Raw genomic sequence first — 13,939 nt, 5'->3', positions numbered from 1 at the left:
CCTATAACTACAGTCGACTTTCTTTATCTTACGTCTAGAACGGATTTTTTCCCAGATGGTGGGAGTTATGCAGTTTAAATTAGGGTTTATTTTTTCATGGGTTTACTATATCTTGAGCTAGGTCAACACGTGTGCTTAGTTGATGGAAATATCGGCAAGTTTTATTTATATATTGAAAATTATTTTATATTTAGAATACTCTATTGAAAGCATGAACATTTCTAGCTGGTAATGCCTGTTTGCTGTTTGAATGTTAAAAGGCAGCAAATTTTGAATGACGAATTGTTTATAGTTTAAATTGAAGTCAATGTTGTCAAGAATTTGTAAGGAGACTGAGTGACTTGCCTGCAAAGAGTGTAAAGACGTTTCTCCCCCTATCATTAATTAGATAAAACCGTTCTGTTCCCTAGATAAGAGAAATTTTTTTGTTCTTTTTTTTTTTCACTGGTTGTGCGCCTATTTCGATTCCTTCGTACAGTTTTTCACGGAAAGGTTTAAGATAAGGATCCCAATTATTTGGCATCAATTTTTACTTTTGTACGAGAGAGAGAGAGAGAGAGAGAGAGAGAGAGAGAGAGAGAGAGAGAGAGAGAGAGAGAGAGAGTTGGATCGTTCGTGAACAGTAGTAGGAATTCACAATTCATAACATTGGATGGCTTATCAATTGGATGTCAGAAATTCATGAACTCTCATTTTGTACCTGGGATTGGTTGAACATACGGAAAATTCCCTATTTCACTGATAGTTGTTTGGGCTAACTTAGCATCAAGGGATATGCTTTATTTTGCCATATGGTATGCAATGTCTAAATAGTTCTCAAATTGTAAATTTAATTTTAGAAATATTTTCCATGTAAATAAATGCCCTTTGACTTATTGCTCAATACAGTGGTAAGTTTTGATAATAAACAATTTATTAAATGAAAGATGCTAATTTTTTTTTTCCCCCATTTCTTTAGCTGGTCCTGGTGGAGGATGGGAAGGAAATGCCGAAGATGAACGGCAGGGTCATAGCTTGGTGAACGGCGGTATTGGAGGCACTCCTTGTGGAGAATGGCGCACCTACGGAGGATTTGGAGGCGGCGGTGGAGGATGCTTGGCCGGTGGCGGTGGAGGAGGGTACACAGGTAGGTTTTGCTTCCTCCTTCATCCGGAAGTAAACAAACCTACTACTTTGATGTTAACATCAGAGCAGTAAGCTCGTTTATCTATTCATTATTCATAGGAAAAGACTAGTTTAAAATGTAGATTTGACAACTTTTGCAACAGCCACTGCCACATAGCCTTTTAGTTTGATAAAATGGTGTTTAAAAGTATATTTTAATATTCCCTTTGGCCACTGAAATGTTGATGGAGAAAGAGAAACCATATGCATGATGAATTAGCTTATATGACAAAATTTGAGTTTAGTTTTTATAGTGTAAGAAGGAAAGACTTAATTTTACAAAGAAAGTAAAGAAAATTGTCTTGAAATTATATCCCTGGAATTTTTTTTTCATAAAACTTGTATTTCTGAAGAATATCTGTTGACAGATTAATTAAGTTGCCCAAAGAAAAATATACGTATAAATTAACAAAATAATGTAAGGAGTGTATTTCAACTTATTTTTACGACATTCTAAGATATACAGTTCAACTGTAGACGTGACATTCTTACAGGTTATTAATTGATTGCTCTAATCCATATTCTAATGAATCGCTTGCAGGGGGCAATGCATATTCGTGGGCTAACAAACACGGCGAAGGCGGTTATAGCTATACGGATGGCGACTTCCAAGAGGTCAAAGTCGGCTCGCATTTCGGCCCAGGGGTCGTTTACATCATTCCAGCTGAAAGGGTAAGTGATATCTTGTCGTTTGTTGTTATTTTGCTTATTGTTAACGCTTAGCACCTTTGTTGGATTCATCATTACCGCCATCAAACACGTAATTTATCGTTTTTCTTTCCGTGAACATAAGCTAGATTACGTGACAAATTCTTTAATATATTACGAAACTAATGTATACATATATATATATATATATATATATATATATATATATATATACATATATATATATATATATATATATATATATATATATATATATATATATATATATGTATATGTATATATATATATATATATATATATATCATATTCTAAAAGTTGTTTCTTCAAAGAGACGTGACCTCAAACACACAGATATGATAGTTGATCATTGCTCCCTAGTGCTCGGTCGTGTGAAAAAGGTAAACAGTTTCATGGCTTTGATGACTCGTCGTACTCTCGCTTATATAAAACAACATTACACCAACAACATTCCGATGAACTGCTTCCTTCTGCTGGCTGCACGGTGCCTGGCACTGCCGCATTTCAAAAGTGATATCTTACTTTAGGAATAATATGACAGTGGTTGTTAGGAAATTTGTTCAGATCCTTAATCAAACAACAACTGCAAATTTTTTGTTTCCCCAACAAGTGATATATCCATTTATATTGCCACCTTTGTTTTGATTGCTTATGTCCATGTCTTTACACACAGATAGAATATTTTTTAACTTCCTGGGAACATTTTTTTTTTTTTGCACATTAAACTGAATTATTTAACATTCGTGTCATTGAGTGTCATTCTTCTTATAATAATTTGTGCTACGTCACTTAAATGATCACTTGAAGTCAACAATCATGGTTAAATCACTAAATGAATCGGTTTATATTCAATTGTTTTTATTACTTTAGCCTTATTTCACAAATTCTGTTTACTTCATTTCGTAAATCGTATTTACATTTTCCAGCTGACTTCACTGTCATATTTTCTTTGATCCGACACGGGGAGACCCTTCTTGCTCTCAATTTTATTACTGCAATACTTTCTTCAAAAGGGAGGAATGACTCCTCCCAGCCATCTCCCTCTCACCCATGGCACTTTGGACGTCAGTCAATAAATTGTTATTGGTTGGCTCAGCTGCCTTTGTTGCCTTGAATTGCCTTGTTTTGAAAGCGTGCGTAGTTGCCGGCTGTTAAATTTGATTGTTTATTAGGGGTTATTCGTGATGTAATCCACCATCGGCGGGTCTTTGGTAGTTTTCTTTTAATTTTTGCCCTTTTGATATTTTTTCTGTAGTTTTCCTTGGTTATATTTCCAGCTGTGATTATTTCTTTTAAAAATAAAGATTTTATTTTATTATTTAATGCATGTTGCAGGGAAAATGGAATTTTGATGTCTTCTTATTCAATGTGTAATATCATCGTTATATTCTTAACGAATTTATCAGTGTCAAGGAATTCCAATGGAAATTATTCTGTGACTCGTGGGTTTCAATTGAAATTGTAAATTCGGAATTCACTCCAGGGGTTGAGTTTGAGAAAAGAGAACATTCTGAATTTCAAAAATTTATAATAGGGAAACCAAAAGAAATATTATTAATACGTTTCAGCATTAATTTTAGCTATCGCTTTGAGATTGGATATGAGTATCATATATTCACTTATATCTTTCTTCTTAGGTTGAATCGTAGTCACTTAAATTGTTTTAGTAACTTTCTAGTAAATGGCTTTTAATGACGTTCTTTGCGGCAAGTGGAGAACTGAAGTTAAAAAAAAATTTATAACAGTACATAAGCTATTTTTTCATGTTGGATTCCCGATGTAAAAAAACACCATACCTACCTTTATTAATCTTTAAGACAGCTTTGCCCTTTCAAAATCAGTAACCTGTCCTATCTGACTTGCCTCATCGTCTGCTGCTTTTCTCGTATATTCAGTTATGAGGCTTCCGCAACGAACACCACAAAACGTCGTTTCCCTGGAAGCTCGGCGGTTCAATTTCCTCTTGCAATTAGTGGCGTTTGTTAAATAAATTGAAGTGGATATCACGTTTGCCTTTTCATTTTGGATCTACAGAGACATATAAAACAAACACAAACGCACATACTAGATACGCAGTAACGACCATTGCCGATGTTTGCCCCTGTACGATGAGAAGTTACGTTGCAGTTCGTTTTATTTGAAAGGTCTGCCAGAGTTGCTTGAAGTTGTGACTGCTAATTAGTGAGACTTCAAGACATCGACAGTTTCAAACGATGTTCTTTCCTCTTGTGCATTTCGTTTCCAATAAATCGCTTTAAACGATACTTAATTAGCTCATACCTACTTCGCCAGACAAGTTTGTCTTCATGCTCTCTTGACAGCTTTTGATTGACAGGTAAGGCAATTTAGTCAACTTTGCTTCTCAGACTATCGAGGCCTTTTAATGATGCCGTCTGTACGAGCAAACTAGTGTGGGAATTCTCGTATTCCGTAAAGGATTAATGCCATGTTGCTCTGTGAAATGAACCCCAGCGAAAGTTATCGAATGAATATGTTGGAGAGGAGAAGGAAAGTAATAAAGGATATAATATCCAATCAAAATAGAAACCAATGACTTGCGTTTTACAAGAATATTAAATAAGTCAAAAATACTAAAAAAAAAAAAAAATGAAGAGAGAGCTAACCTTAATTTATATACGAGAGAGCTAACCTTAACATATAAATTTTGAGGATGCCTTGTCGCTAGTGTTAACATGGTCACCCGGTGGTGGGAAAACAGTTGTTGGTTAGCTCATGGGAGCAGTGACCAAAATTATGTCAGCAAAAAGCTAAAAACGAGAATAATATTTAGCAGCAATAATTGTAGAGTTGTTGGCCAAACCGTTTACATTTTAATAAAATCTGTGTGGAAAGTAAGAAAACGAAAGGGGGATTTGGATTGTGAAATTAATAGTGTCATATATGGATGGATTATGTCAGTCTAAAGTTTTGATGTACGAAATTGAGAAAAACTAATGAATTAAGATATTGCATAGGATTGAACAGGCTAACATTAGTATATTTTCAGTTTCTATACGATCTATCTGTTTACCATTGTTAATAATCTCAATATATTTTTTAAAGAAATTATTTTTCATTTATATTCTATTCTCTACTTCTCTATTTCCTTTTTGCAATTCCAGAACTGTTAGTGCCATTAGGCTTGTAATATTTTACTCTACAAACTAGGGCCGTAACCTGGGCAATAACAATAATAAGGATAATGATAAACATATATGTAATCTTGTTTTGTCCTCGGCCATTTTTATATTAGTAATAACAAGGTATAATTTGCTTCAGGAAAAATAACCTGTCATTACCAGTATTTATTTCATATTCGCACAATGGTTTAGAAAAGCCTGCGAATGTGAGTGCAGAAAATAGAATAGAATATACCCTTTAAGTAGACAGTAACTAGCCAAAGACATGTGATAACAGATTTCATGGACGTCATCAAGTAAAATTTATGCTCTGATATTTTCCATTACTTCTAATGATACTTTTATAGCACGTGGAATATCCTCTTTTAAAATTGCGTCATAGTTTTCACGTTCTATTTAGTCCTTATCAGTTTCCCTGTCATTTCAGGAAACGTAGGCTCAAATGATGTTACTATGACTTAAATCGAATTCTTTCGAGAGTAACTTTCACTAACAACATTAAGTTGTATAATGCTTCGGGCTCTCTCTCTCTCTCTCTCTCTCTCTCTCTCTCTCTCTCTCTCTCTCTCTCTCTCTGTCATAGTACTATTATATCGTCTAACAATATAAAAACCGTCCTAGCGCTCATTAGTTACTTTTAAATCTTTGCCGACGATTACCTTTGACTTGACGATGACAGTTTATTCATTCAGCCCCAAGTCATGAATAGAAGTAGAGAATATTTCTACAAATCTCTCTTTTAACGAAAGCCTTATCGTAGGTTTCCTCTCATCATTGTTCGCTTTCGTTATATCTCCGCTGGTTTGTTATTATTATTTGGTAATGGAACTAATTGTACAAGAAGTGTTAGTAGAAGGTTCGAACAGAAATTTGAGCAGTTTGATCAATTTTTCTTTGTCTAATATTAGTAAGATTCTTTGTCATGATAACCATGGGCATAGATTTTTTGTACATTTTCATCACTTTTCCGGCACCAGTTCAGATCTTTCCATTAAAATCGCCTTATTCTTCACATTTGATTTAAAAACCAAAACTGCTGATGAGTGAGGAGATATTCATCATACGTGTGTGTAACCCTTACAACCTTCTCTTACACTTCACGAGTTTGTATTTTTCCTTTTATATTATTTAACGTTTGCCTAAAATCAGTTAGATATAATTTAAGACCATTAAACAGTTAAGAGTTCTTACTTCGTTTGCGGAGGTAATAAATTTATATATACACATACATGTGTGTATACTGTATATATATATATATATATATATATATATATATATATATATATATATATATATATATATATATATGTGTGTGTGTGTGTGTATATATATATATATATATATATATATATATATATATATATATATATATATATATATATATACACAGCTGTATATGATTATAAACATGTAAGTAAGGATTTACGTCCTCTTCATTACCCTATTGCTGTTATTGGGAGGGAGGGAGGCAAGGTGAATGAGTCTCTGAGGATCTTTAAGAAGAAATTAAACGCTCTCCGAAGATTTACAGTCACGGTTAGTTGCCCTTATGGCCGTCTCTCCCCCCCCCCCCCCCCCCCACCCTAATCAGATTTGTTGTTTCTTAATTGAATTGTCTCGAGTCTCATCCTCTTCATTTCACTTTTACGGGAAAAGGTGGTGAGGTTGATAACGGCCGTTGAATCTCTCTCTCTCTCTCTCTCTCTCTCTCTCTCTCTCTCTCTCTCTCTCTCTCTCTCTCTCTCTCATGAAAATATAACATTTATTACATTTGATTGTCCCAGTTACCTTAAGAGAGATTTTATTCATTGCATAAGGGATTAGACGGTTCCTCGTTGCGCCATGTTTTATTGCTGTGCAACCTGGAAAAGTTTAAGGTAGACAGAAAACCCCAGTAATTCGTCTTATCTAATTAATCCGATTTCAAGCCGTATCACCATAGGCCTTTTAGTTTCGGTTCCCTTCCAATTACCAATGTACAAAGACTTCATAACCATTTACTTCGGAGGCGGAAAACTTTATTTTGTAGGCTCCTTTGATCTCGGTAAGAATTATGGCCTTTCTCTCCATATTCGTTTTTATAACTCTCTCTCTCTCTCTCTCTCTCTCTCTCTCTCTCTCTCTCTCTCTCTCTCTCTCTCTCTCTCTCTCTCTCTCTCTCTGTTAACATGTAGAGTAGAATTTCATGGGAGAAAAGAAAATGCGTGTTGCAATATGCTGTTATTTATGAATAATTTTAATATAAATAGCAATGTAATATTATATGGCGCTCGTAAATTTGTATGATCATAACACCCGTTTGATAACGAACAATAAACGGAAATTAGTACATATCACATTTTCCTGTGTGCATTTTATGCCGTGCGCTAATTGGGAAATAATGTTATTTTTATTGTTATTGCTATCACTCTCTTGCTCTCGGTTGTAGAGAGAGAGAGAGAGAGAGAGAGAGAGAGAGAGAGAGAGAGAGAGAGAGAGAGAGAGAGAGAGAGAGAGAGAGAGAGAGAGAGAGAGAGAGTGTGTGTGTCCTAAAGGGTTTTGTTTCTTTGCCTGGAGAGTCATTTGTTTATCTCCAGGGAAAGACTTCACCGTCTGCTCCTTCCTTTGTCCTTTGTATCAGTGAAATGTTTTTCTTGTTATTCAAGTTTGCTTTAATGTAAGTATATGAATTTTAGCTTATTGCACTTACCAAATTTGCAGATTTTTTTACTCCTATTATTTTACGAGAATTATGTAATTTAGAGACGTTCATTGTGCAAAAAATTCCTATCATCTATGGATACCCTTGCAAGAACTATAACTTGCTCCCTAATATACAAATAGTTATGACCTACCGTATATTTTCCTACATATCTATGGTTTCTTTTCATGTGAATCGGTAACCATAGCTCAGAGTGCGATTTAGAATTCCGGGAAATGTACGATATTGTTTGCTCAGATGAGCTCTCCCCTTTCCGGGTTCTTGGGATTTCATTTCCTTTTATTTTTGTTTTCCGTTGGTTCCTGGTGCGTATTTTCTATGCCAAGAAGTAATGATTTCTCCCTTCCCTGCCAATCCCCCGAAAAGGCCAATGGACCAACGGAAGGACGAAGATCCCTTTGCCAGACTTCCTTTGTCACTTCGCCGCTTCCTTTCTGCTGGTATAAACGAATCGAACTGGAGATGACGAAAAAGGTTTCCTTCGGTTTGCATTGTATTTGCCTTAAAGAAAACATAAAGCTTTAGTGAAGTAAGATAAGTTTGTCTTGCTGTCTGGATTCACATTTAGAAAGAGTTCATGTCATCAATGTTGATGATAATTGGAATTGCAGATTATATTAATGAAAATTATAATTGAATAAAAATTAGAGTTACTTTGATAAAACTTGTGAATCTCTCTATAGAAACAAAATCTATCAAATCTCATTGATCATTAGGACGTGTGAATTATATTCTTAAAACAATCAATTTCCGTTGCTAATGATAACAATGCAGGATTATTTCATGAGCTACGTAATATTTATTGACTCTTGCCTTGGCCAAAAACATATTATAATATTGTAAAGAAACCATTTGAAATACATTAGACAACTGTTTCAAATGTTATAAACTTGACCAAAAATATACTATCTATAAATAAAGATTTTTTTCAATGCTTACTATAAACTTAAATTAAAGGAAAATCTAGATGTGTTGCTGAAGTATCAAATCACTTGAAATGTTTAGCTGAAGTGGTGTGCGATTACTAGTTACGACTCTAGAAACTAGAATATTTATTTATTTATATTATCGTCAATAGTTGTAATGTTCAATGAAGCAGTGTTCATCATATTGCATAATTTTTACCAAGAGTAGTGAATGACTTCTCCAAATTATTTATATATATATATATATATATATATATATATATATATATATATATAGATAGATAGATAGATAGATAGATATATATTATATATATATTATCTATATATTTATATATATATATATATATATATATATATCTATATTTATCTATATATATGTATGTATATAAATACACACACACACACATATATATATATATATATATATATATATATATATATATATATATATATATATATATATATATGTGTGTGTGTGTGGGTGTGTGTGTGTGTGTGTGTGTGTGTAGAAATCATGAAAGCTGACACGTAATGAGTATAAAATGTATTCTAACCACGGAAGGAAAAACGAAAAGACTTGATTGGAGTTAGTAATTTCGTCCATTAGGGACATCGACTGACTAAACACTGATTGTTGAGTCTGTGGATGTCCCTAATGGACGAAAGTACCAACTCCAATCAAGTCTTTTCCTTTCTCCTTTCATGGTTATAATGAATATAATAATGTGTGTGGGGGCGATGATATAGATACGTGTGAAGTGGAGAGGCGATTGCTTGTTTACGTGATTAAGATTGCATGTTTCAGGTGATATTTTCCCGTCCTTAATTAGATTCAGAATGGAAGTGCTTAAGATAAAATTCTTTATGATTAAAGAATTTCGATGGTTCCCACTTCCCCGGAAACATAGGGCTCATAGGTCCTCTTTCGTTATTGCAGCGCCTTGTTTCGGAATTCAAGGGGAATGCTGTTACTCTCCGAGAAAATAAAACGTTACAGGAGGTTTCCCATTCCTTTCCTGACATTAAAGCGTGTAAACGATCCGGCCCCTTGATACTGAGAAAAGTACCCCCGGTTTTCTTTCCCATTTTGTAAACTGAAGGGCCGTAGTACGGAATGATCTGTTGACCTTTTACGTTGACCTGATACTTTATAATTCAAGTTCTGAAATGGTCTTTACCTTTCCCCTGTCTATTCGGGTTGCTCGGATACTATTTGTATATGAAATTGGTATACTTGACCATGATTCGAGCTAAAATGTTTGTGTTTTCTTAAAGTTAATGTGGAGGCTAGATTAAATTGACTCATCCATATAATATGTATAACGAAAACTTCATTTAATTATTTTATATGATTAATGATAATTGGGATATTGCACTTTACACTACAGTACTTATTATAGGAATTAACAAATCCTGGCATTAAAGGAAAGGATAGGGAGAATATAATAAAAGGCCGTGGGATGTGAGTAAAACTTGGTATGAAACTTTAAATATTTGTGAAAGTGAAACTTTAAATATTTGTGAAAGTCAAAGTGTGACTGTATGAAGGGATTGTTAAACCAAGCTTCTTTATAGAAGGGAAAGTGTGAAGAAAAATGTTAAAGCTATTGGAATGGATTGTGAGGGATAAGAAGTGATAGGATGAGAAAATTGAAGATTATACACAGAGGAAATGGTGAAAGGGTTAAAAATGGTGGAAAGATGGATTTTTAGGTGGTTCTGTCCTGTGGGAAGAATGGTAGAAATAGGTTAATAAATGTAGATATATTATAAAAAGAGAGATTTAGGGCTTCGAAGAAGAGGAAGGGACAGAACTGGTTGGATAGATGACGTGAAAGATCTTGAAATCCTTTAACCATACGAGTGCGTGTAAGATTAGCGCAATGTATATGTAGGTTCGATGGCAATTAATAATTAGTCTTTTGTTAGCATATGAAGAAATGTATGTTTGGACATTTGCAACATTTATGGGTTGTAGCCGATGTGGGAATGTCTCTGACTGGTGAATGACAGACGGGGGTTCAAGTCCCGCTCAAAATCGTTAGTTTTTTGGTCGTTGCAACCTCACCATCCTTGTGAGCTAAGGAGGGGGGAAGGCTTTGGGGGAGCCTATAGGTCTATCTTCTGAGTCATTAGCAGCCATTGGCTGGCCCTCCTTGGTCCTAGCTTGGGTGCTGATCATATGTATATATGGTCAGTCCCTAGGGCATTGTCCTGCTTGATAGGACAATGTCACTGTCCCTTGACTCTGCTATTCATGAACGGCCTTTAAACCTTTAAACGAGCTTCATACAAATTTCAGCAGTTGGAGGATGAAATTGACAGTCAGTGAGCCACTCTTGTTATGGGAAAAGGTTCAATGATATATTTATATATATATATATATATATATATATATATATATATATATATATATATATATATATATATATATATTCATAATTGGAAACCTTGCTTATGTATAATATATACTTTTCTAACACAGATCCCGGCACCCATACTGATTTTAAGAATAGGATAGTTTAGATTAAATAGTAATTACTATTCGTCTGAGGTGTGGAATACTATATATCCATGCGGTTGGAAATTTATGATAAACAATGGTCTCCCATCATTTGTTTACGTGCGATTTGGTCTCCTCAGAATCAGAGGCATGATCGTGTACCGAGAGGCAATACTCCCGTTGCCATGGTTACCTCTTCGTTACTCGGAAGTGAAGTTTGTCGAGGATACTTGTGTGAGGTTTTAACTGTTATCCATCCTTCCTCCCTCTATTGGTTAGTTCTTTTGCAGCTCCGACTTTGTCATCGTTTCTTCTTCTTCTTCCTCCTCCTCCTCCTCCTCCTCCTCCTCCTCCTCCTCCTTCTCCTCCTCCTTCTCCTCCTCCTCCTCCTCCTCCCTTTTTATATTCTCCTTCCTCAGATGGAAAGATTCTGTTACCATCCTTAAGAAAGGGTCTCGAGAAGTTTTCCTGAATTTGGGAGAGGAAAATATTCCACCTTTTCGTGAGAGGAGAAAGTTATATCTAACTCCTCAAGTGCCGCAGCGAAATGAGAGTTTCCTCTTCTTTTCCTTTTAAGAAAGAATAATATTGAAGGGATCATCTTGCTGGTTTATCTTTTACTGTTTCATCTTATCATAAGAGTAATTTGTGTTCTCACAATTATTTTACTTTATTCATATTTTAGATGCGATATTATTCTCGTATCCGACATGAGTGACCAATTCTTGTTTTGTCAGTAAGGATCTAGTCACATCTGCTCGTTAAACTTCCCGTAGCCTATAAACCTGTATTCTACAGTAAATACTACGAGCCTCTTGATTTATTCTTTACTTGTGCTCTGCTGTAGAAGCAAAGGCTATAGAATAATAGAGAGTATATGTTAAAAGAATAGCATGTATTATATCCTTCTCGGCTCACACTCCCATTTTGAGATTTGAATTCAAATGCAATTGTTAGAGCTAGCAGTCTTGCCTCCAATTTTATAAGAGATTTTAATTATGCATCAATTTTCTCTTATTAATTTTGACACGTTTTTGAGCCCAATATAGATAAAATCCTAGGTATTTAACCAGAGGTTTCCCTAACTTAGTATGTAGTTCACTGCTTTTCTTAAAGTTTTTTGTACGCATCATAGATAGGAATAATTTTATTTTCAATATTTTTTTTTTTTTAGTGTATTAATAGCAACCATACTTTATTTTTGTGAACATTTTAATGTATGTTCAATGACTTTCATATAGATATTGTATGATAAGCGTATTGTATTTTTAATTGAAGAAATAGGGATATCTATGTCTTGATGTTCATGATGCCCACTCCATTTTTAAAATTACAATATGATTGTCGTTTTTTTTTAATCTTTTCTTATTATTCAAACTAAAACCATTTTAGTTTTTTATTCAGTTTCTGATTTTGATGTAGTAGAATGAAATTGCCTTTGTATGGTAAATGACGAGTCTTAAGGAATACACATCGTTGCTAGATATTTATGAATTTGTTTGTGAGGAAACCATATTTAGTACACAAGGAAGCAATTACACTGAAAGTTCAAGCTTTTAAGGTTGTTCCTAATTTGACGAGGGTGTTGAAATAATTATATTATCAAAGTAAATAAACCCTATCGTAAAAATATCTGTTATCTAAATGATTGATAATTTTGTTATATTCGAGTAAAATTACACTCGACATCGAAAACAACAACTTACCTTGCCGCAGTATTAAAGAACAGACTGCAGGTAAGGATAAAGGAGTGCTTCTTTGGATCAAGTTTATGAGTGTGTTGTAATATGAATGCTAATCGGTGAGTGTTTGTGTCCAGTAGTTCATTCTGGCTTGTTTTGCATTAAAGCGGAACACTGGATCATATTTTTTGGCCGTCTTTCCTAGAATTCCACTGGCTACCTCATTAATGGAAATAAGACTTGCCTCGTCGAGAGAGAGAGAGAGAGAGAGAGAGAGAGAGAGAGAGAGAGAGAGAGAGAGAGAGAGAGAGGAGAGAGAGAGAGAGTGTGTTTATATTTTTTTCATACCAACTGTAAGGGCAAACATGAATCAAAATCACTAAAAAACGATTTACGAAGATTACATTTCATTTAAACGAAAATGTTACTTTGATGTCAATATTATTGTACATCATAAGGCTTTATCGTATTCAAACATGGCGATAGTTTTTTTTTATAAGAATTATGATATTGCTCGTGGATACCAATATTCCCGCAATTTCCTCAAGACCCTGTATTCATATTCAAATCCATTGCCTGCCATAATCAAACATGATTCTTATATCCACCCCTACATGTACTTAGGGTATGGTGTGTGGGGGGGGGTGGGGTTGTAAGAAGGTTATTCATTACACTAAAAGAATACTCATGCTACAGAGTAGAAGAGGAGGTATATATATGTATATATATATATATATATATATATATATATATATATATATATATAATATATATATATATACATATATATATATATATATATATATATATATATATATATATATATACATATATATATATATATATATATATATATATATATATATAATATATCTATCTATATATATATATTATATATATATATATATATATATATATATATATATATATATACTGTATATATATATATAAATATATATATATATATATATATATATATATATATATAAATCGTGTGTATATGTATGTCTGTATATGTATTTATGTATTTATTAAAACTTTTTTTCGTTATATGAGATGGTGAAGTAGTGGAGGCGATATTTAAAGATCTGTAGCTAATGACTTGAGACGTTCGTTTGTTCGGTAATTATTAATTC

The 13,939-nt window shown here is 33.8% G+C and overlaps 1 protein-coding gene across 1 annotated transcript in view; it reads left to right on the top strand.

Moving 5' to 3' along the window:
• The window catches only part of Alk (Anaplastic lymphoma kinase), a 1,005,172-nt gene that overhangs the window by 865,870 nt on the left and 125,363 nt on the right, over positions 1 to 13,939 (top strand). The window contains 2 exon segments of the mRNA XM_068387529.1: positions 959 to 1,126; positions 1,706 to 1,836. Of these exon segments, the coding sequence (XP_068243630.1) occupies positions 959 to 1,126; positions 1,706 to 1,836 (299 nt within the window).

The sequence above is a fragment of the Palaemon carinicauda genome, chromosome 15 (assembly GCF_036898095.1).
Source record: "Palaemon carinicauda isolate YSFRI2023 chromosome 15, ASM3689809v2, whole genome shotgun sequence".
Classification (NCBI taxonomy): domain Eukaryota; kingdom Metazoa; phylum Arthropoda; class Malacostraca; order Decapoda; family Palaemonidae; genus Palaemon; species Palaemon carinicauda.
This window is presented reverse-complemented; position numbering and strand designations above follow the sequence as displayed.